This window comes from Myotis myotis, unplaced genomic scaffold (assembly GCF_014108235.1).
Source record: "Myotis myotis isolate mMyoMyo1 unplaced genomic scaffold, mMyoMyo1.p scaffold_m19_p_7, whole genome shotgun sequence".
NCBI lineage: Eukaryota > Metazoa > Chordata > Mammalia > Chiroptera > Vespertilionidae > Myotis > Myotis myotis.
This window is the reverse complement of record NW_023416379.1, coordinates 38,498,400-38,523,927: the sequence shown is the minus strand read 5'-3', so window position 1 is coordinate 38,523,927 and position 25,528 is coordinate 38,498,400. Positions and strand designations below refer to the sequence as shown.

General features: G+C 40.8%; 1 protein-coding gene across 2 annotated transcripts in view; it reads left to right on the top strand.

Annotated features, from left to right (window-relative positions):
• AFG1L (AFG1 like ATPase) overlaps nt 1-25,528 on the top strand; it is a 176,402-nt gene that overhangs the window by 48,615 nt on the left and 102,259 nt on the right. For both annotated transcript variants that reach the window (XM_036317555.1, XM_036317554.1), the window contains exons 5-7: nt 2,116-2,246; nt 9,117-9,216; nt 18,735-18,793. In XM_036317555.1, coding sequence (XP_036173448.1) covers nt 2,116-2,246; nt 9,117-9,216; nt 18,735-18,793 — 290 coding nt within the window. The remainder of the gene's footprint in view (nt 1-2,115; nt 2,247-9,116; nt 9,217-18,734; nt 18,794-25,528) is intronic.

Below are 25,528 nucleotides of genomic sequence, written 5' to 3'. Positions count from 1 at the left end.
TTTTGGTCCATCTATTTACCATCTGGTCATCTAGTCTATCACTTTGTCATCTCCAAAGTGATTGAAGAATAGAGATAGAATGATTACAAATATCCTTATAATCATGGGAATATAATATGTGAGCAACTTTTTTTTAAAACATATTTTATTAATTTTTTACAGAAAGGAAGGGAGAGGGATAGAGAGTTAGAAACATTGATGAGAGAGAAACATCGATCAGCTGTCTCCTGCACACCCCCTACTGGGGATGTGCCCGCAACCAAGGTACATGCCCTTGACCGGAATCGAACCTGGGACCCTTGAGTTCGCAGGCTGATGCTCTATCCACTGAGACAAACCGGTTAGGGCGTGAGCAATATATTTTGAGGTAGAGAAAATGCAACCAATTTCAATGATCACACTTGTGGTTATATATGACTAGAGGCCCAGTGCACAAATTTTTGTGCACCGGGGGGGCGGGGAGGTCCCTCAGCCCGGCCTGTGCCCTCTCGCAGTCTGGGACCCCTCAGGAGATAATGACCTGCTGGCTTAGGCCCGCTCCCAGGTGGCAGAGGGCAGGCCCAATCCCTAGGTGCACAGAGCAGGGCTGATCAGGGGGTTGGGGAGCTCCCTCCTGTCATGCACAGAGCTGGGCCGATCAGGGGGTTGAGGAGCTCCCCCTGTCACTCACAGAGTAGTGCCGATAGGGGAGTTGGGGCACCGTCCCCTGTCACACACAGAGCAGGGCGGATCAGGGGGTTGGGGCGCCGCCCTCTATCACCCACAGAGCAGGGCCGATCAGGGGGTTGGTGCGCTGCCACTGTCACACTCAGGGCAGGGTCGATGGGGAGGTTATGGCTCTACCCTGTCACACACAAAGCAGGGGCCGTGGGCGGGGGGGGGGGGGGGGAGGGTTGGGGCGCCGCACCCTGTCACACACAGAGCAGGGCTGATGAGGGGGTTGGGGAGCTCCCCACTATCAGGCACAGAGCAGGGCTGATCAGGGGGTTGGGGCACCTTCCCTGTCATGAACAGAGCAGGGCGGATAGGGAGGTTGTGGCCCTGCCCCCTGTCACACACAGAGCAGGGCTGATCAGGGGGTTGGGGCGCCTTCCCCTGTCACGAACAGAGCAGGGCGGATAGGGAGGTTGTGGCCCCGCCTCCTGTCACACACAGAGCCGCAGGGCTATCAGGGGGTTTGGTCGCTGCCCCTGTCACGCTGATCCCGGTGCTGGGAGGCCTCGCTGCTCCGCTGATTCCGGTGCTGGGAGGCATATTACCCTTTTACTATATAGGGTAGAGGCCTGGTGCCTGGGTGGGTGCCGGCTGGTTTGCCCTGAAGGGTGTCCTGGATCAGGGTGGGGGTCCCCACTGGGGTGCCTGGCCAGCCTGGGTGAGAGGATGATGGCTGTTTGCAGCTGGTCACACCCCCTTCAGGGTGGGGGTCCCCATTGGGGTGCTTGGCCAGTCTGGGTGAGGGGCTGAGGGCCATTTTCAGGCTGGCGGGTGACTGAAGCTCCCAACCTGTCTTTTTTTTCTTTTTTTTTTATTCTGGGCCAGCTTTAGCTCTGAGGCTTGGCTTCAGCTCTGAGGCCTCGGCTGCTGAAAGCAGGTATCTGGTTTGTTTGGGTTCTATAATTGTAACACTGTTCCTGTCCTGCTCACTCCAGCTCTGAGATCCCAGCTGGCTGAAAGCAGGGATCTGCGTTTGTTCTATAATTGAAACAATGTTGCGGTCCTGCTGGCTGAAGCCCGCTGGCTGAAAGCAGGTTTCTGAGGTTTTGTTTAGCTTCTATATTTGTAACAATGTTTCTTAAACTGCAAGCTCAGAGGCTGGCAAGGCAGGCGGGGAACTTGGCTTCCTCCATCACTGAAGCAAGCAAGCCTCCTGTTCGCTTCAAGCTGCCTGGCTTGGTTGGCAGTTAATTTGCATATCGCCCTGATTAGCCAATGAAAAGGGTAGCAGAGGTACGGCTAATTACCATGTTTCTCTATTATTAGATAGGATTATATGTGGACTTTAAGCTGATGTTTACACTAAAGTTTCATTTATTTAGATTTAAAAATATGTTATAGTTATCGCAAATGTACTATTAATACAGTATTTGATTTTGTATTTAATTTCACCCATTTAAGGAATACACCGCCTTAAACAGAGTTTGCCAAAAAGGAAACCAGGATTCATGGCTAAATCATATGATCCAATAGCTCCTATAGCTGAAGAAATCAGCGACGAAGCATGTCTCTTATGTTTCGATGAATTTCAGGTAAGGTAGAAATGCTTCTAGATGTAGAATGGTATACTGAATGAAGTGTGAAGATTTACGGTCTGTTCCTGATTTTATCATTCTATAAAATAAAAGCCTAATATGTTAAGTGTCTGGTTGTCCGGTCATCTGTTCAACCAATCAAAGCATAATATGCTAATGATATGCTAAGGCTGCTCAACTGCTTGCTATGACGTGCACTGACCACTGGGAGTAGATGCTCCAACTGGTAGGTTAGCTTGCTGCTGGGGTCTGGCCAATCAGGGCTGAGCTGGCTGGGCGGGACATGCCCCGGAGCCCTCCCGTGGTCCCTCCCTGGCTGGCCAACCTCCCACGTCCCTCCCCAGCCCTGATCGTACACCGGTGGGGTCCCTTACCTTGGCCTGCCCTCTCACAATCCGGACCTTTCAGAGGATGTTGGAGAGCCAGTTTCGGCCTGATTCTGCAGGCCAGGTTGAGGGACTCCACTGGTGCACAAATTTGTGCACTGGGCCTCTAATTGTTTTATAAATTGGTTTGAATTATCTCTTATGACTTTAATATTACTATCTGGTTCAGGGGTCAGCACACCCACCTCAGCTTGCTGAGGGCAAATCTGGCCATCAGCTTTTATAAGGCCAGTGAGAAAAGAATAGTTTTTATATTTTTAAAATGTATTATAATATATTTTAAATATATTATAAAAATATATTTTTATATTTTATATTTTTAAATTATATTTTTAAATATAAAAAATATTTCAAAAGAAAATTCAACACAGCCCATTTGTGGCTTGCAAAGCCTAAAATATTCACTGTTCAGCCTTTTATAGGAAAAGTTTGCCCACCCTGATACTCTAGTCAGTGAATCCACATTCCCCCCCGCGTCCCCCCCCACCCCCGGCAACCACACCATGATAGAGATAGTGTAATGATTACAACATAATGTCTTTAAAGGTGTTTGAGGTTTTTTTAAAAATGTTTTTATTTGATTCACATATCTCACAACTTACATATGATGAAGGGAGAGAATTGTCTTAAACTTCTAAAATTTCTTCTGGTTTTAGGATTCTTTGAAATTGTGACTCTAAATTGGTAGTGAGTTATTTCCTGATCTTTATTTCTTACTAGAGGCCCGATGCACAAAATTCATGCAAGAGTAAGCCTTCCTTCCCCTGGCTGCCAGCACTAGCTTCCCTCTGGCACCTGGGACATGGGCTTCCCTCCAGCACCCGGGACCCAGGCTTCCCTTGCAGCTCCGGCTTCGTCCAGAAGGTTGTCCAGAAGGACATCTGGTCTAATTAGCACATTACGCTTTTATTATTATAGATGAAAGCAAATATGGGATAAAGGCAAACACCAAGTCTTATGCTTATTATGTATCCTATGCCATCCCAGTGTAATAGTAGTAGTCGGAGTAGTAGTAATAATCGATACTTTAGACTAAGAATTACTTTCTCTTTAGTAGACTTCTTTCTTTCTTTTTTTTTTTTTTATATTTTATTGATTTTTTACAGAGAGGAAGGGAGAGAGATAGAGAGTTAGAAACATCGATGAGAGAGAAACATCGATCAGCTGCCTCCTGCACATCTCCTACTGGGGATATGCCCGCAACCCAGGTACATGCCCCTGACCGGAATCGAACCTGGGACCCTTCAGTCCGCAGGCCAACGCTCTATCCACTGAGCCAAACCGGTTTCGGCGACTTCTTTCTTTAGTAGTTCCGAAGCATAATACTGTAGTTGATTTTTCTACAATGCTTATCATAAGAACAACTGATCATTGGAATGAAAACAGGAAAATCCACAAGTACTGAATATAAACTTAAAATAGAGCTTCACACCAAAGCTTTTGAAAAATATTTCTGGAGCTGAGTGCAGAAACTCCTGTGTCTGATTGCCTAGAATAAAGGCCCATTGACCTTTTCAAGCTAACATTTGTGTGTGCCTACTCTTAGGTAGACGCTGGATGATTCACACAACTCCTTTCATATTTGTGATGAAGTGAGGGAATTGCCCTAGTTAAATTTTAAACTTTCTTTCAGTAAAAACTTGGGTTAGTGGAAATATGTTGTAGCCAGGATGCCTTTATCCCAAATGAGTCAACTCAATCCACATAGCTAACAGCAATCTTGATTTATGATAGAGGAGTAAGAGGAATTTTAGCTATGCGTGGTGTTGCACTGAACCATCTGGGGAAGAGGAATCTTCATTTCTTTCTCCCTTTAGTCATTTTAAGACAGCCTGGCATCTACCCTTTGTACAGAGGTCTTCAAAAGAAAGGCTTATGGAAAAGAGCTGTTCCGCTGCTACTCTGAAGAGGCATACTAAGTACACCAATGTGCTATTTCAGGAAGAGAAGGGCAGCATGTAGTTGGCAAAGTAGCATCGAGTGAACAGTTATGCTGCCTTCAGCAACAGGTCAGTGAAGAGTCACTGAAGGCCTCTCACATGATTTTTCATTACGAGTCTCCTTAAATGACCTCTAAATAAAATTGAATTGGCACAGTTAAATTTTTGATTAAGGTACTGAAGTTAAAAAATTTTTAAGTATATTAATATCCAACCTTTGTTAAATGATTTTTGGCTCACGAAGTAATTTCATATCTTTACTTCATTTAATTCTGTAAAGTAGTTATTGTTACTATCTTCATCATATAGATGAGGAATGTAAAACATTAGAATTTCATAGGTAGCATCTACAAATCGTTAACTTAAAAATGTAAATTTTAAACAATCAGAGAAATGATTGGTATATTGAAGTAGTCCCCCAACTAAGTCCCACTTCCTTTATATATAGTAACAACCCACATTTTTTTTTCCTGTCAATGTTTTGAATTATCTTAACACTTTTGTCTAATTTAACAAGTATCTCATTGTTTTACTGCATATTACTTTAAGTAGTAATGGTTGAATTTTTTCCATGTTTGTTTACTTACTAACTAAAAGCCATCTTTTATGACTATCTGTTTGAGGCAATGCCAATTTATTTATTAGAATGTTTCATTTTATTATATATATTCTGTAATATTAGCTACTATGTACTTAGTACTTGTGCCTATGTTATTGTGCTCTATCATTACATTTACAGCTAAAATTCTATATAGCTATACATAAATAATAAGGAATTGTACTAGCATAAATACCATACATAGGTAATAGTCCTGGTTACCATTTATTGAAAATTTACTATATGTATCATAACAATTTTGCATTGCATTGATGAGGAAATTATGGGTCAGAGAGATTAAGTTACTTGTCCAAGGTTGAAGAGCTGGAAACTCAGTTTGAATACATCATTAGTATTTTTAGTCACTGGTCGTAACAGCTATATTATATGTTTTTCTTGGTATATGATATCTTCTATTATGTTTTTAAATGTATAGATCTAGAGCTGGGTGGGTTTTTAGTAGATATTTTTAAAGTTAGAACCTAAAAATTATCCATAAGCCTATTAAGCCTAATACAATACATTACTGATTTACTAGAAAAGATTTTTTTAGGTATTTTAACCTTAATGACAGTATATCTACAAACACCACTTCACTTTTAAAATTGAATCCTATTAGTAGTCTTGATTTTTAACTAGTTATTATCATCCTTTAGTTGGTGTTATTTAATGTAATATTTATTTTAGTGGGAAGCTGAATGAATTATTGCTGCTTAAAAACAAGAATATATTCTTTCTTTTTTATGCTCTTGAATTTAAGGCATTTTAAAGACTGTTATGATAGCATTCAGATTGTATCTGCAGAATATATTCCTCATTAGTTTGGTCATCTTTACTTGTCAGATACACTATTTTTATTTTGTTTGAGAATTTGTCTAGATAGATTGTTTTTATGTGTTTTAGTTGCTAAAATAAAAGAATAGGTTTTCTTTAAGATTTTCTTTAGGGACTTCTTTATGCCTTCATTGAATATTTATATTTCTTATTAAACTGTTTCTGAAAAATGATTCTGAAGATAATCAAAATACGAAAGGAAAGCGATTTTTAAACATGTTATTTCTTCCTGTCTTTAGGGACACTGGATAGATGTTTTACTAATATGTTTTTGTTTTTTTTAAAAAGATTTCCAATGAGCAGAATATCATGCAAAATTCTCCCCTATAGCTATCAATATCATTTTAAAAACAGTTTTGACCGTTTTTATAAAACAGGAAAGCTATTAAAAACTGTTAATAAAAAATAGGTGCTTATTTTTGTGCTAATACTAATTACTGATAATGCATGCTTATGTTTGTCAGTCATTGCATGGCACTGTACCAATCAGAGGATTGACTGAGACTCAAGCACTTACACATGTAAATTAACTGTTAGATTTTTTTTTTTTCCTTTTTTACTTAAGTGAGTCATAATGGAAAGCAACTCTAGGTCATAAAAAATCTTTTCTCTTTAATGCCAATGAAATGTCTCCACTCCCTGTATTAGCAGACTACCCTTATTGGTAATCTGTAGCCTTCTCTTTTGTTCCTGGTAGTAATGAAATGCTGGGTGCTGAAAAAGCCTGCTCTTCAAGAATGTGTGGCCAGTTGTCTTCTGTTCACTTATACTGTAAAATTACTGTTCCCCGGCAAAGCTGAACAAGAAAGGGGACAAGATCAAAAGAGTATACATTGGCACCCGGCTGCACCAAGTGACTCCTGCTTTCTTAATTAGCCACAGCTTCTCCAAGTAAATTTACTCCGATACAGCAAAAACACTGAAATACAGAAACAACATATGATAATTCAACCACAAATCTTTATTGTTTGCTTTTTCCAGCCTCCCATTGAAACCTTTGCACAGTGCTATAAGCTAAATGTCCCTTCATTTTTCTGAATCTTAGGGCACAAAAGCTATTTTAAATGTTTTCAAAAACACCAGTGAGATAGGCAGATGATGATTTTTATTCTCTAAAATTGGGTAACTTTTCATTGATATTCTTTTTAAAAGTCAGTGTATTGGGAATCCAATTTAAACGTGCAGTTGCTTCTAAAATTTGCTAGCTTGTTCTGTCCTCTCATCAGAAATGCCACTGGTATTTAAGCCTTTGAAAAGGGCCTTCTCTGTGAGTGTTTTTGCGGAAGCAAAATTTGACAGTGATCCTAAGCTCCAAATTAATTAATGTGGTATCAGCACCACTTTCCTTTTCATTTTAATCACCACTTTGTAAGTTCCTGAAGTCTTTTTAATATAAGAACCATCAGTAGGTTTTTGGTTAATATTTTAAAGTTACAGTTTGAGACAGAAAGGAAAGATCTGTGCATCCCATATCCTGGCCTTGTTTTGTTTTGTTCAGGTGGGAAGGAAAGAATTATACTTTTGAGTAAGATACCAGCTGTAAAGAGAAAGTGACTGGGACCTGTCCAGGCCAGGCTGTTGTTAGTTGTGTTAGAACCAGTTAGTTGTTTACTTTTAGTATTTTGAACTAATTTGAAAGAATTCCATTAGTTTCTATGCGCTCTGACATGATTTAAAAATAACATATACATATTGATATACATTGTGTGATATATTTTATGAACATAAAACAAGTTTTAGTGAGATTATCTAAAGTGTGTTATTAAAGAAAGATCATAACATTGCTACATCAAGAGTATCTAAAACCCATGTTGTATTTAAAAGGGAAGGTATGATCATTAATATCAGCCTTCCCTATACATTTTTTTTTTTAAATATTTAAGTAATTTATTTGCATGCCTTTTTTTTTTTTTTTAAATATATTTTATTGATTTTTTACAGAGAGGAAGGGAGAGAGATAGAGAGTTAGAAACATCGATGAGAGAGAAACATCGATCAGCTGCCTCCTGCACATCCCCCACTGGGGATGTGCCCACAACCCAGGTACATGCCCTTGACCGGAATCGAACCTGGGACCTTTCAGTCCACAGGCTGACGCTCTATCCACCGAGCCAAACCGGTTTCGGCCCTATACATTTTTTTTAAAGTCAACTTCCTTTCCTCCTTAATTTCTGTATTTCTATGTGATTTTTAAAAGCATTAAAAAAAGTCATTATTAAGCTTATTTGTTAATTGTGGATTAAAAATAATTTTAAAAAAGATCATTAGTTATATGCATCTCTGTATTTAGATTAAATAATTTTATATGTGTTCTGCACTTTTTGTTTTGTCAGAAGTTTTTTTTTTAAAAAAAAATACTGTATTAACCATTCTTATAAGTTGTTATTTTAAAAACATTTTTTGTAGAAGGAATATTTGTGTTTATGAAGGTTAGCAGAGGCTGGCTGTGCTGGAAGTGACTGCAGTGCCTTTTGATTATTCATGGACAGTAATAGAAGGCACTTAAAAAGAACAATGAAATTGCTTATTTTTGTGATGGGCCATCTGTTGAATTGTTTTGTGCAACAATTGCACAATAGTATCTATGTCATATCATTCTATTTTCAACAGCAGCTGATTATGTCTCACTGGCTACTTGTCCTTATTTCTAAAGTTCCATGACCATTTAAAGGCACCTTTTGAGGGACCTTTGCCACAAAGGTACTAGAAATCTCAAACAGCTTGTGTATGTCTCTCTCTTTTTTATTTTTATTTTTTGGAGAAGGGGGCTGTGATGGAAGTAGGAAAAGGGAGTTGGTCATGTTAGTTCTAATTAATTAGACTTCATAAATGTTTAGTACAATTATCTATGATTTCCACCTGTAGTTCTATAAAAGAAGTTAATAAAGAACCATTTGACAATTTGTGTAGAAATGATAAGCTTGCAAAATAGAAAAGTTAAAAGACTACTATACAGTTTTTCATGCTTTTAATTATCTACTCTTTTCTTCATGATGATAATTAGAATTTTTCTCTTGGAATTCACTTTCATCCTTAAAAAAAAAGTCTTTAGCAAATTTGTTAGAGCAGAAGTGAAATGAAAATAAAACAAATGTGCTGTTGTCCATAGGTCACTGACATTGCTGATGCCATGATTCTGAAACAGCTTTTTGAAAATCTGTTCAAAAATGGGGTCGTCGTTGTGGCAACATCCAACAGGCCACCAGAAGGTAAAAACAAAACATTGTGCTAATCTCATCCAATTAGATGGAAACTAACAAGCTTTTAAAAATCCATAATTTTGTACTTATTTTACTATGTGACTAAATCTGATGACTTTGCTTATCATTAGTTTCATAATTGACTTATTCTGAAAAACCAGTGAGTATTTGTATTTTTTTAATCCTCCCTTAAGGGTATTTTTCCATTGATTTTTAGAGAGAGTAGCAGAGAGAGGGAAAGACAGAGAAATATGGATGTGAGAGAAACACATTGATTGGTTGCCTCCTGCACTTGCCCCAACAAGGGCCCTGGCCCGGCGAGGAGCCTGCAACCAAGGTACATGCCCTTGACTGGACTCGAACCTGGAACCCTTTGGTCTGCAGGCTGAGGCTCTATCCACTGAGCCAAACTGGCAGGGGTTAGTATTTGTATTTGAAAAATGTTTATATTCCTTGCATGCTAAATCCAGGTGATCTGTTGTGTTTGATGCACCTGCTGTTTTTCTAAGAATTAGTTATGCTCTATGTGCATGTAAAAAAATGCAATCCTTTTTTTAACTGCTTTTTATGGATCATAAAAGAAACTCAATGAAATGGAAGGCAAAATTCCTAATTAAATTTTAGAAAAGAAATTGAAGTTCACTTGCATAAGTAGTTTCTAATACTTCATATATCATTTCTCAAAAAGCACTGTGGTTTACTAGGAAATTATTTAAGAAGTAAAATACAAGTAATATTTAAATAAAAACAAGTTTAAAATCTTGTTTTATTTGGGTCACCATGTGGTCAGTTGAAGGTCTAAGGAACCCCAAATAATATTTTATACATTCTTTTTATTTTATTTTATTTTATTTTTTAAGCAAGGCAAACATCTTTACTCCTGCAGGAGGGTGTACACGCACAGGGTCTGGCAGCACGCACAGTGAGTGGGTGGTCTGCTTGGGCTTTTATGCCTGATACACGTCATCTGTCCCTCACTCTTGATCGGTGAGACTCACACTCTTTTTTTTTTTTTTTTTTTAAATATATTTTATTGATTTTTTTACAGAGAGGAAGGGAGAGGGATAGAGAGTTAGAAATATCGATGAGAGAGAAACATTGATCAGCCGCCTCCTGCATACCCCCTACTGGGGATGTGCCCGCAACCAAGGTACATGCCCTTGACCGGAATCGAACCTGGGACCCTTCAGTCCACAGGCCGACGCTCTATCCACTGAGCCAAACCAGCTACGGCAAGGCTCACACTCTTGTGTGATTGGCTAATTTAAAGGAAAAAGAGTGCCAAGTCATGTGAGCCAAAATTATTTTATACACTAGAGGCCCAGTGCATGGGTAAGGTCCCTAATGGCTGCCGGCTAGGGCCTCTCTTCCCTTCTCCCAGCTGTCTGCCACTGCTGCCGGCTGGGGCGGGGCCAGCTGTAGGGAGAGGTCAAGGGTGGTTGGCTGGCCAGCCCCGCCCCCTGGTCAAACTCCCAGTTGAAGGGACAAATGCATATTAGGCTTTTATTATATAGGATTCTTAACGTTAACAGCTTTCTGCCTGGAATGGTTTTCTTCCAGATATCTGCAAGACCAGGTTCTTACCTCCTTCAGGTCTTTGCTGAAAAGTTACTTTGCCAATAAGCCTAGACTTATCCCCTTATTTGAATCTACAATCCTCTCCTTTTTTCTGGTACTGCTTCTTCTTGTCTGCTCTACTTTTTTCCTGTAGCACTTATGGACCCAGAGTATAATTTACTTATTATATTTATAGTTTATTGTCTGTCCCTTTACAGGACACAAAAGCTTTTGTGAGGGCAGTGACTTATTTCTTCTGTTCACAGATGTATTTTAAGCACTTAAGCAGGCTATCGATGGATTTCAGCAAATAGTCTTAGAATGAGTTTTGAATGAATGCATGCTTTAAAAGGATCTCTCTGGCTACAGTACTGAGAATAGATTGTGGGGATGACGTTTCAAGGTTGGAAGTAAAGAGACTACTTAGGAGATGATTGCCACAATCCTGAGGGGGAAGATGGAGCAGGGCAGGTGGTGGGAGTGGCCAGACTCTGGATGTATTTTGTAGGCAGAGCCAAAAGGATTTACTGATGGAATGAATGGAGGGTGTGGAAAAAAATAAAAGAGGGAGGTTGGGATTAATGACTCAAGGCTTTGGCCCAAGCAACTGGAAGGATAAAATTGCTATTTACTGAGATAGTGAAGACTACAGGAGAAGCAGATTTGGGTAGGGAGGTGAAAGTGAGGGCTTCTATGATGGTGAGGCAGATGCATATGTGTTTGGATTTCAATGGAAATGTTTGGACTGGAAACGTAAGTGTGGATTCATCAGTACTAAAGGAAGCTGGAAACAGCAGCCAGTGAGGTGGGAGAACCCAGGGAGTGTCAAGCCAGGAAAGGGAAAGTGGTACAAAAAGGAGGGCTGATCACGTTTGTTAAAATGCTGCTAGGAGCGAGGAGGTGAAAATGAGGTGGAGAATTGGCTATGGGAATTGATAATATGGAGTTTATTAGCGAATCTGAAAAGAGCAATGTACTCGTTTGTTGTTTTGTTTTAAATAAGCATGCCACACTGATGCCATATTAAGTTTGTAGCCTGCTAATACACCCATATCTTACTTTGTGAACTGCTGTCAAACTAGGTCTCTCCCCTTTGTATAGCTGATTTTCCTTCCTATTACCTTTCATCTTATTAGTTTATCTGCATTGTTCCATTGAATTGAATTTATGTTGATAGCTTTTGAAATATGATTTTACCAAATTATATTTAGTTATTCCTACTAACTAAATATTATAAACTTGGTAATAACACTTCTATATCTTTAGCCATTAATTAAAATGCATAAATAAGATAGAACCAAATTAAGACCCCTGTAGTATACCACTAGAGGCCTTTTAGGGAGATATCAATTAATTTTAGGGTGATATAAAGAAATAAACTAATTAATACTTTTGGAGTCAGTTATTCACACAATTATAGTTATAACTAATCTGTTATACTACAAGAGGATTATGAATGATTTTGTCAGATCATTTCTTAAAATCCATATAAGGCCTGGCTTGCATGGCTCAGTGATTGAGCATCAGACCAGGAGGTTATGGTTTGATTCCCAGTCAGGGCACATGCCTAGGTTGCAGGCTCAATCCCTCATGCAGGAGGCAGCTGATCAATGATTCTCTCCCTCTCCCTTCCTTTCTGAAATTAAAAATATATATATTTAAAAATCCATATAAGATTATGTGTAGAATTCTTGTGATTTATTGTTGTAGGAATCCTATGAGCCAAATCAGTGAGTTTTTAATATTAGATCACCTATCTAGGTGGGAACCAGGGTTGACTCTATTCTAGCTGAATTGTTTACCTAACAGTGTCATCAGAATTGCCTTTAGATATTCAGAGAGAAGCTTTGTTAATAAGTAACAAGGTGACAGAACAAGCTTGCTGCCCCTTTAGCCCCCCACCCCCATCAAAGACTAATGAGAACAAAATTGCACTTGGCTCTCAGGCTTTTGTACTGTGGTAAACCGGGGAAGGACAACCACAAGGAGAGGTTATGGAGCACCCTGGAGCACAGAGCTTTGTAGGAACAGAGTTACAGGCGCACCAAGGCAGCGTGCAGAAATCCAAGGTGGAGGCACCCTTGTGGAGATGACCGAAATTCAAGATGCAGAATTGCAAAAATTGGTCATTAGTCACAAACTTAAAGTCATCGATATATATAAAAGCCTAAGCGACCGGCCATGGCATGCAATGATCACCTGGGGGCAGATGCTCAACACAGGAGCTGCCGAGCGACAGCAACTTTGCAGAATGCCCTCTCGCACTCCGGGACCCCTTGGGGATGTCAGACTGCTGGCTTCGGCCCGAATCCCACAGGCCAGGCTGAGAGACCTCACCTGCCAGAGGGACTCTGCTCATTCTGCAGGCACCCTCCGAGCCCTGGCGACACCCTAGGTGCTGCTGGCCGGGAAGGGACTGGGGGAGGTTGGCTCCAGGGTGTGTCCAGCCCATCTTGCTCAGTTCTACTCTGCTGGCCACTTTCTAATTAATTTCCTTTCAATGTGCACAAATCTGTGCACCTGGCCTCTAGTTTGTAAATATAAACGATAGAAGAAACACTTGTTATACATCAGTTTTTTTAGCCACAGCAGCCAAATGATCATAAATGTCTGAATATTTTAATATAAAGATGGCATATCTTTATATATAAATAAATACATATTTATATATGGATATAATTTTAAATAATCTACACTAATAAAAGAGAAAAATGGTAATTGGCGTACGGCGCTACCCTTTTCATTGGCTAATCAGGGCTATATGCAAATTAACTGCCAACAAAGATGGCGGCTAATTTGCATATGTAGGCACAATGCAGGGAGGTGAAAGGGAAAGCAGGAAGAAGCCCCCTGCCACTGACAGTGATCGGAAACCCAGGGGGGAGCTAAGAGGAGGGGGGCAGGGCCCCCCCCCAGGGCCGCCTTTGCCCTGCCCCCCAGCCATGATCGGAGAATCAGGCGCCTTTGCCGCCCTGGTCAGTGATAGCAGGAAGTAGGGGTGGAGCCAGCGATGGGAGCTGGGCATGGTCGAAGCTGGCAGTCCCGGGAGCTAGGGGTCCCTTGCCTGGGCCTAAAGCGGAGCCCACGATCGTGGGGCCGCTACAGCTGCGGGTCCCCGCTGCCCGGACCGGACGCCTAGGCCAGAGGTGTTAGGCCTGGGCAGGGGCGGAGCCTGCAACCGCGGGGAGCTGGGGGTCCCCTGCCCAGGCCTGACACCTCTGCCGGAGGCCTCAGGCCTGGTCAAGGGGCCGATCCGGTGATTGGTGATCGGAGGGTGATGAGGGTCAACTCCTCTGGCTGAGGCATCACGCCTGGGCCAGACGCATCAGGCCTGGGTGGGGGGCAGAGCCAGGGATTGGGGGGATATGATGGTCCCCTTGCCCAGGCCTGAAGCCTGGGTCAGAGGCGTCAGGCTTGGGCGGGGGGTGGAGCAAGCGATCAGAGGGAGATGGGGGTCCCCTGCCCAAGCATGAGTCCTGGGCCAGAGGCCTCAGGCCTGGGCGGGGGTCAGAGCCAGTGATCAGGGGGAGATGGGGGGCCCCCTGTCCAAGCCTGACACCTCTGGCCAAGGCATCAGGCCTGGGCAAGGGGCAGAGCCAGCAATCGGAGGGGTCTGGGGGTCCCCTGCCCAGGCCTGACGCCTGGGCCAGAGGCATCAGGCCTGGGCTGGGGGCAGAACCAGTGATGGGGGGAAATGAGGGTCCCTGCCCAGGCCTGACACCTCTGTCAGAGGCGTCAGGCCAACAGGGCTGATCCTGCGATTGGAGGGTGATGGGGGTCAACGCCTGAGGGCTCCCAGTATGTGAGAGGGGGCAGGCTGGGCTGAGGGACACTCCCCCCCCACACACACACCCAGTGCACGAATTTCGTGCACCGGGCCCCTAGTATATAATATAAATAAGATGGCATATCTATGTAAATAATATATAGAAATAATTTTATGAGTGAAGAAATGAGACTCAGATTAAGTGTGGATGTAGGAAAAGGCAAAACTGTCAGATAAAGAATGGATCCGTGATTGTCAAGCTGGAGTGGGGAGGTGTTTGACTTCAAAGGGGCAACATAGGAGAATTTTCGGGGGTGATGGAACTGTTTTGCATCCAGTTGTGGTGGTGGTCTCATGTGTTAAAACCAATGCAATTGTATACCCCCAAAACGTTAATTTTACTGTATATAAATAAAAACAAATCACATGGATAGTGAGTGGAAGAACAGGGGCTTAACCTGGGTTTGTGACTCTATTAACACATTGTTCTTTATCTTTCCTCCTTTTTGGTCATCACTGATCGTTGTTTTCCCTGTCCCAGATAGAGAGAACCCCCTTTTCCAGCCATCAAAATGCAATTAACTTTTTTTTTAGGTCACAGATTTTAGTGTAGTGGCCTAGATACGTTGTTATTATTTTTAAATAACATTTACTTATTCTCCGAATGTTACAAGAGGCAGAGGAAGAGCCTTCCTGGCAGAGGGTTGAAGCAAAGCCCAGTGGCGGGAGAGAGCATGACTCACTGGAGAAACTGAAATGTAGCTGGTGTGGCTGGAGTGGGAGGAAGGAGGAGGGGGATGCAGTGAGGTACAGGATGCATCTGGCATAGTGGGAGCTAGACCACAGAAAGTACTCATAAGCACTTCGAATTCTATTCTAAGAGAAATGAGAAGCCATTGAAGTGCTTTAAGCAGAGACTGATGCGATTGGAGTTGGAAATATCACTCTGGTTATAGTGTGGAGATGGGCTACGGGATGGGGTGCAGTGATTGGTAGATTCAGGGAGACATTAGGTGGCTATTGCATACACTGGGCAGGAAATGGTGATAGCGTGGCATAAGGCAGTGATTCTCAACTGGGGGCTCTTTTGCCCACCAGGGCATATTTGACAATGTTTCAGACATTTTTAGTTGTCACAAGTAGGCGAGGCAGGCGGTGGGGTGCTGTTACCGGCATCCAGTAGGTGGAGGCCAAGAATTCTGCCAAAAATCCTATAATGTATGGCGCTTCCTCCCACAACAAAGAATTATCTAGCCAAAAATGTAAGTAGTGCCAAGGTTGAGAAACCCTGCTATAAGGTGATGTCAATGGATATGGAGGGGAAAGATTTGAAAGATATTTAAGAGGTAAAATGGATAACACCTGGTTATAGGCTGGATTTTTTTAATGAGAAAAAAGGCAAATAACAGTATTGAAAACATGAAATGGAGAGACACACCATGTTCATGAACTGGAAAATTCCATTTTATGTAGATGTTGATTTTCCTCAAACTGATATATAGATTCAGTGGGTTCCAGTCAAATCTCAGAGGTTTATAACTGGTGGAACTTGACAAGCTGATTCTAAAATCTACTAGTATATGGAAGAGCAAGGACCAAGAATAGATCTTAGGGAATCAAACACAGGGGGTTGATATAGTGGGACAAAATAGAAAAATAAATTGTGGTATATTCAAATGATCACTCTATATAGCTGCACACATTCATTTGGACAAATCTCAGACACATAATACTGAGTGAAAAAGCAAGTCACAGAAGAATAAACGTGGGGTGATTCCACTTATATAAAACTCAAAAACATGTAAAACCAATACAAACATGTAATAACATAACAAAGCAAAGCCAGGGAATGATGAAGACAACAGTGTTTTCTCTGCCAGGGAGGGGCACAGCAGGGACATCAAAGGAAATGGTATCCATTTCTCAAGTGAGGGGGTGGGGGTGTTGTTTCTCTGTATCTCCTATTTAATTAAAAAACAAAAAACAAGATATCTGGGAGGGTGAGTATTAAAGCAGAGGAGGAAACAGGCAGTCTGCCAATGCTTATGTGTAGCACAAAGTGCCAGGCACACCATGTTCCTAACGCAGTTAAAAATTAGTAATAGCCCGGTTGGCATGGCTTAGTAGTTGAGCATCGACCTATGAACCAGGCTTGATTCCTGGTCAGGGCACTAGCCCAAGTTGTTAGCTCAATCCTCAATCTGCAGGAGGCAGTTGACCAATGATCCTGTCTTTAACATTCTAATATTAGAATGTTCAAGAATAATCCTATATTACTTAGATTCTATCAGGCAACAATGTTGTGTGATCCTTCCTTAAGCCAGCATATCCATAGTGAATAAAAGACTGGATATCACTAGAAAGTTGGCTAACAATTATGCACACACACACACACACACACACACACACACACACACACACACTACAGAGTGGGGTAGAAGGTTTATAGTTTTGAGTACATGAAACAGAGTTTATTCTTGTAACATTAATTATTAATTATTGTATTATTTTCCATATGAATAATTGCAGACCGAGTTTTGCCCCAACCTGTATAATTATCATATTAATACTTCTAGGGAGAAAAAAAAATCAGTGGTGTTCACCATAAAAGCTGAAAGAGCATTTGGCATAATTCAACACCTTTTTAAAAAATGCATATTTTTAAAATTTATTTCAGAGAGGAAGAGAGACATAGAAACATCAGTGATGAGAGAGAATCACTGATCGGCAGCCTTCTGCACGCCCCACACTGGGGATTAAGCCCACAACCTAGGCATATGCCCTGACTGGGAATCAAACCGTGACCTCCTGGTTCATAGGTCTATGCTCAACCACTGAGCCACGCCAGCCAAGCAACACCTTTCTTGATAGAATCACACAAAATATAAATAGATAATAGGTTTTTAATATGATACCAGAATGATGCTTAGTAGAGAAACTGATATTTCTAGTACAAGTGTGAACAAGCTAAGGATGCCAACTATTAGTTTTTAACATTGAATTACAGTAAAGTCGAAGATTATAGGAATAACTAGGTGATAGTGAGGGGAACCAAGAAAAAAACCACATGTTTTGACTACAGGGATTCACCAAGATTAGTCATAACACTCCTTTCTCAAGGTTATAAAAACAAACCACCAACCCTAATATGGGAACAATAAATAGGAAAGAGAAGTAAGAGAAAATTTCTGTTTTGTATTTTTTAAAAATCAGGAAAACACAGACTCTGTGATGTAGAAGATCTAAGCTGAGAGAAGACTACAGATTCAGTGGGAAATCTTTTTTGCTTAGAAATCAGCTGAAATAAAAGGAAGCTAAATAAGATAAGAAAAGAGCTGAAATAAAAATCGGCATTAGAATAATTAAAGTGTAGAATTTAAAGAAAATTAAATTAGTGATGTAGGGAAACAACTTGGGAAGCTCTGCCAGTGTGTAGAAATAGAATAAATAAAATAAAATGCTGAAAAAGGTAAATAGACCCCACGGAGGAGAGGTTTTAATGTAAGCTTATTAAAAAGAAATGCTTGAGCTGGCCAGTGTGGCACAGTGGCTGAGCATCTACCTATGAACTACTAGGAGGTCACAGTTCTATTCCCGTCAGGGCACATCCCCAGTAGGGGGCCTGCAGGAGGCAGATGATCAATGACTTTCTCATCATTGATATTTCTATTATATCTGAAATCAATAAAAAATTATTATTATAGTTTAAAGCTAATTTGAGTGAATGCCTTTTGATCTTTCTTTGATCGTTAATGTTTTTTTCTTATTAAGAATATAGTGAATTTTGTTTAGTACCAGAATAAAAATTAGTTTTGGTTATATTTTCCTTTTTTTGTTCCCTTATTTATTTATTTATTTATTTATGTATTTATTTATTTATTTATTTTTTATCAGTGGAAAGCTTTATTTGCCAGGCTAATATATAAGCTTAAATTATGATTTAGGCTAAGTAAAAAGCTAATACCAGCCTTACCTGGTTTGGCTCAGTGGATAGAGCGTCGGCCTGCAGACTGAAGGGTCCCCAGTTTGATACTGGTCAAGAGCACATGCCTGGGTTGCGGGCTCAATCCCCAGAGGGTGGCATGCATGAAGCAGTTGATCAATGATTCTTTCTCATCATTGATGTTTCTATCTCTCTCTCCCTCTACCTTCCCCTCTGAAGTAAAAAAAGAAAAAAAAGCCAATACCATTTTTTTTCTTTCAGATCTCTATAAAAATGGACTACAAAGAGCTAACTTTGTACCATTCATAGCTGTCCTGAAGGTAAGGAAAATCACTTACTTGTGTTCACTGATTAATATCATGTTGGTTGATAATTGAAGGCTTTTAAAAGATTACTATGATGTGGCATTCAAGCACAATTCATTTTTATATTTTGGTAGTATTAGTCAAAGACACAAGAGGAGAAAATAATCTTTTTTATTTAGCATTCATTAATATGTACAGAGGAAAAATTACAAAATATAGTCTAAATTATTACCTAACTGAAACATTTGATAGTTTGTATTTTATAAATTTTAATTTGAAGTTTGCTCATAAATATTATAGTGGAATGTTTAAACTTATACATTGATTTCTGAAAAAATGATTAATTTTTCTGTTTCCTTCAGGTTAACATGTTTTCCCAGCTATTGAAGTTGCTATTCTAGAGTAACATTATTACAAAAATATTCTAATATATTTAAATGTGATTGCCATCAAGTTACCATGAAATCATGTGAAGTTGAGGCACATAAATAATTGAAATATTTGTGTGTATCATCATGGCAAAGAGTTTAAAATAGTCTTCATTACAATATAATTAAGAATAAAATAACCTCTTTTTTCACTGTTAATATTAAGTATTTTTTACATGGTTATTCAACAATTCCACATTTTTCCAATATTTATTAATAATCTACTATGTGCAAAGTGCAACATGAGGCATAAGGAAAAATATAATCATGAAATAGACTATGTTACATTGCCTGCAAGTCATTTATAATCCAGTTGGGCATATAGTATTTACACAAATACCTGTAACACAAAGCAAAATGTAATAACTACCAAAAGAAGCATAATTATGTGCCAAAATATAATTCCCATAATTCTTAGGTACATAATTTTTCTCAGTCCATAATAACATATCTGAAGAAAGGATAAAGTTGTATTAAAAAACACCCACAAATCTAAAACCTCAAAAATTCTTACCAAGGAGGAGTAAAAACAGTTTATCTTCAAATATTCTAAAGATACAGTAAGACAATTTTTCTGAAATATACTTAAGTTGCAATTGTTGTTGGTGCCAAACTTTATTCCCTGTACTATACTAAGGAGACTTCAAACATCTGTTTCCTTAACCAATTTTAGTTTCCCAGAGGATTTTAATTTCTCTGTGATATTTATAGATGTAGAGAAAAGTACTTTTTGAAAATTTTGCTGTTAGTAATTTTTCCCCTTTATATTCATGTTCTGCATATGAGAAGGTAGATTTGCAGTATTTTTTTTTCATGCCAGGAAATCCAAAGTGAAATTGTGTACAAAGATACCAAACTATAAACAGTGAAACTAAGAAAAATAGCTACTAAAAATAGTATCTTCATATAGCATGAAATACACAAAATATAAAGAGAATGTTCACAGAATGAAACAAGTTAAAAGGTTCTCAAGGAACTTAGTAGCTGTACTGTTTTTTAACACCAAATACTTTTTGGCCAATAATTTGTCATATTTCAATATATAATAATAGCATTATTAATAGGTAACTAAATTGGCCAGATTGAATTTAATTTTTACCTCTGTCCCACCCTTAATGTTTTTCTAAGAGGAAGAAAAACCAAGTAGATGAATAATTCAAATTTGGAATCAAACAAGAACTGAGATAGGTCCTGGCCAGGTATCTTAGTTGGTTAGATAGAGCATCGTCTAGATAAGCCAAAGTTGTGGGTTTGATCCCAGGTGAGGGCCCATACAAGAATCAACCAATGAATGCATAATGAATGGAACAACAAATTAATGTTTCTCTCTCTCTCTCTCTCTCTCTCTCTCTCTCTCTCTCTCTCTCTCTCTTTCTCAAGTCAATTAATTTTTTTTAAAAAGAACTGAGATAAATAATACACAATTTGAAATTGAACATGGACTGAAATTGTCAGAAAACTAAATACTGGATTGGATGAGAAAAGATATAAAATGTCTCATTTATTCAAAAGATTTTTAAAAAATATATATTTTATTGATTTTTTTTATAGAGAGGAAGGGAGAGGGATAGAGAATTAGATATATCGATGAGAGAGAAACATCGATCAGCTGCCTCCTGCACGCCTCCCACTGGGGATGTGCCCGCAACCAAGGTACATGCCCTTGACCGGAATCAAACCTGGGACCCTTCAGTCCGTAGGCCGACACTCTATCCACTGAGCCAAACCGGTTAGGGCAAAAGATTTTTTAAAAATATATTTTTATTGATTTCAGACAGGAAGGGAGAGGGAGAGAGAGATAGAAACATCAATGATGAGAGAGAATCATTGATGGGCTTCCTCCAGTACACCCCCCACGGGGGATCAAGCCTGCAACCCTGGCATGTGCCCTTGACCAGATCGAACCCCCGGGACCCTTCAGTCCGCAGGCTGACTGCTCTATCCGCTGAGGCAAATTGGCTAGGACCAAAAGACTTTTCACATGTAACAAAACATCATCTTGATGGTCATCCTGATGATGTGTGCACTAGAGCTGCTTTTCCTGAGGCTTGGGGAGGCGGGGCAGTTTCTATTGTAAGGAAAGGTTATAACATATTAATTTAACTGACATTTTGCCTATTCATGTTAGTGTTACTCTTTCATTTTGGTCCATCTGAGAGAAGTGTATAACAGAAGTTAATCTTAAAACAAATAGAGAATCTTCTACACTAATAAAAGACAAAGATGCTAATTGACCATACCTTTGCTACACCCAAGCCACGCCCACCTGCCAATCAGAGCCACTATATGCAAATTAACCCAACCAAGATGGCGGCCAGCAGCCACAGAGCTGGAGCAAGGAGGAGGCGTGGTTGCCCCTGTGTTGGAAGAAGCCAAGCTTCCCGCCTGCTCTGGCTGGCTGTGGCCTCCGCAAAAGGCAACAAAGTTTCAATTATAGAAGCTAAATAAATCCCAGATACCTGGGAGCTTGGGTGGCTGGGGGCCATGGCCAGCCTGCAAACAGCCATCAGCCCCTCAACCAGGCTGGCCAGGCACCCCAGCGGGGAACCCTACCCTGAAGGGGCTGTGGCCAGCCTGCAAACAGCCACCAGCTCCTCATCCAGGATGGCCACACCCTCATGGGGTGAGGGTCCCTGCTGGGGGGCTTGGCCAACCTGCAAACAGCCATCAGCCCCTCACCCAGGCTGGCCAGGCACCCCAGTGGGGACCCCTACCCTGAAGGGGCTGTGGCCAGCCTGCAAACAGCCATCAGCCCCTCACCCAGGCTGGCCACACCCTCATGGGGTGAGGGTTCCTGCTGGGGGGCTTGGCCAGCCTGCAAACAGCCATCAGCCACTCACCCAGGCTGGCCAGGCACCCCAGCGGGACCCCCCTCCCTGAGGGGGGTGTGGACAGCCTGAAAATGTCCCTCAGCCCCTCACCCAGGCTGGCCAGGCACTCCAGTGGGGACCCCCACCCTGAAGGGGATGTGGCCAGTGTGAAAACGGCCCTCAGCCCCTCACCCAGGTTGGCCAGCCACCCCAGCGGGACTCCCACCCTGATCCGGGACACCCTTCAGGGCAAACCAACTGGCCCCCACCTATGTACCAGGCCTCTATCCTATATAATAAAAGGGTAATATGCAAATTGACCCTAACAGCAGGGCAACTGGGAATGACTGGTCACTATGACACACACTGACCACCAGGGGCAGACGCTCAATGCAGGAGCTGTCCCCTGGTGGTCAGTGTGCTCCCACAGGGGGAGCTCTGCTCAGCCACAAGCCAGGCTGATGGCTGCCAGTACAGCGGTGGTGGTGGGAGCCTCTCCTGCCTCCTCCGCAGTGCTAAGGATGTCTGACTGCAGCTAGGCCTGCTCCCCGCTTGCAAGTGGACATCCCCCGAGGGCTGCTGGGCTGTCAGAGGAATGTCTGACTGCCAGCTTAGGCCCAATCCCCCGGGAAGCGGGCCTAAGCCAGCAGGTGGTCATTCCCCGAGGGGTCCTAGACTGCGAGAGGGCACAGGCTGGGCTGAGGGACCCTCCCGAGTGCACAAATTTTTGTGCACTGGGCCTCTAGTAATTTAATAAAAAGAGATTATAAATGAGAGAGAAATTTACTTTGGGAAATTACAATATAAAGTCCATTTTTTTCCTTTACATTTTCTTTTATAAACCAAGTGATGACAGGTTTGTAATTCTCTATAAGAACTTGCAAGTTGTTTCTTGAAGTATTATTTTTTAATCAATGTTTTATTGTGATAAAATATACACAACATTTACCATTTTAACCATTTTAAGTGCACAGTTCAGTGGCATTAAGTACATTCACATTGTTGTACAACCATCACCTATCTGCAGAACTTTTTTATTTTTCCAAACTGAAACTTTGTGCTCATTAAGTAATCACTCCACATTCTCTCCTCCCCCAAATCCTGGTAACCACCATTCTACTGTCTGTCTCTATGAATTTGTCATTTCTAGGTACCCAGTATAAATGAAATCATGTAATATTTGTCCTTTTGTGTCTGGCTTAAATCACTTAGCATATGTCTTCAAGGTTTACTCATGCTATAGCAAGTGTCAGAATTTCATTCTTTCCTAAGGCTGAATAATGTTCCATTGTGTGTTTATACATTTTTGTTTATCCATTCATCTGTTGATGGACATTTTGATTGTTTCCATCTTTTAGCTATTGTGAGTACTGCTGCTGTGGACATTTGTGTACAAATGTGTGCTTTACCCCTGCTTTCAGTTCTTTTGTGTGTATACCCAGACATGGAATTGCTGCATCGTATGGTAACTCTGTGTTTAATTTTTGAGGAACTGCCATTCTGTTTTTCACAACTGCTGTACCATTTTACATTCTCACCAGTAATGCACAAGGGCTCCAGTTTCTCCAACTCTTGTTCTCTTTCTTTTAAAAAGCAACAGCCATCGTAATTGGTATGAAATGTTACCTTGGAGTTTTGATTTACATTTCTCACAATACTACTGATGTTGAGCATCTTTTCATGTGCTTATTTGCCATTTGTATATTTTCTTTGTAGACCTTATTTAAACTTTTTGTTTTAGCTGGCTATTTTCCACACTATTCTGGCAGGAGGAGAGGCACTGCCACCTTACTGACAGATATAGGCGTAGAAGTCCAGGTTCCCTATTCAGCATCCATTGGCACCTGAGTCAAGGGTGCCCTGCCTATCTCCACAGACATTGTGGGGGTGGGGGTGATGCTCACTGCTGGCTGCAGGGAGGAACGTTTCAGCTCCCCACCTAGCTTTCATTGACACGACCCTGTCAGGAGTGTTGGGTGCTCTCCCCTCAGCCTTTGCTGGAATGAGTAGATGTGGTGCCACAGTTTTTTCCTCTTAAATATGCTGCTATTTTCTTGGCCGTTTGACTAAAGAGAGCAGGCTTTTGTTGGTCTCATTTTTCTGTGTTGTTTGGCATTTCTGAGTTTCTGGTGGCTTCATCTCCAAGCCTGGGGTATATGAGTCAAGAAGAAAACCAGAGAACTCCCCATTCTGTTGTTTCTCAGGTATAGAGGTCCCTAGCTGTTCTTCCTTTCTTCTACTTTTCAGTGTCTTCTTACATTGTTTTGTATGTAATTTCCAGATTTTAAATAGTACAAGCGGAAGTACATCTGCTCCATCTTCCAGAGCAGAAGTCATTTCTGGTTTTGTTTCCATGGTCTGATATTTTTCCTCATTGTGGGTCCTACTTTCCTGCTTCTTTTCAAGTCAAGTACTTTGTGACTGGATGCCTGTTCCTTCCTTTAAAGCTGTCGAACTTTATTTCAGCAAGTGATTACGTTTCTTACAGATTAGCCTGATCTGATCGAAGCTTGTTTTCAAGCTTTGTTAGGGAGTCTAGAGTAGCCTTTTCTCTAGGACTGCTTTAGCCTGTCTTCCAGCTGGGGTCCTTCGAGGCTCTCTGCTGAATTCCCCTGTGGTTCACCGAAGCCCTCTACTCTGGTTGTAGACTGCTTAGATTTCCCAGCTTTGTGTGGACTGCTCTTTGCAATTTAGTATTTGGCCAAAGATTACAGACACTCCAGAGATCTGCAGAGAGAGTGTCTCTTTAGTGGCATTTATTTCAAAGAAGAAGGCATGGTGTTTGTTTTTTTGTTTGTTTGTTTGTTTGTTTTCAGGCACTCAGTTATATTTCCCATAGATACAGAAATATAAATAGGATAACTATAAAAGAAAGTGATGGGCACATCTTTCTCTCCTGTGTTTAGAGGAATCATTAGTTGATGGTATAGTCACATGAGGGAGTATATTTTCCTTTCTTGGAAAAATATTTTTATTGATTTTACAGAGAGGCAGGGAGAGGGATTGAGGGTTAGAAACATCAATGAGAGAGACACATCAATTAGCTGCCTCCTGCATGCCCCCTACTAGGAATCAAGCCTGCAACCAAGGTACATGCCCGTGACTGGAATTGAACCTGGGACTCTTCAGTCCACAGGCAGACGCTCTATTCACTGGGCCAAACCTGTTAGGGCCAGAAAAATCTTTTCAAAATGCTTTTGACAATGTAGTATAAGGCTTACAGATAATGTAAGTGAAAAAATGTGATGCAAGAGTATATGTTACTTTCTCAACTATGGAAGTTATACACATGCATGGAAAAATACTGGAAATACGTATCCCAAAATGTAAATAGAATTATTTCTGAATAATAAGATTATAGACAATTTTAAGTTTCCCTTTTTAGTTTATTCTAAGATTGCTCAATCTTATATATTTTATAGTAATAACTCTTTTTTAGAAGGTAAATTTTAGCCTATCCTTCTCAGGAAATCAGCACACCTACATAGGACTACCCATATTCAAAGTTGAGA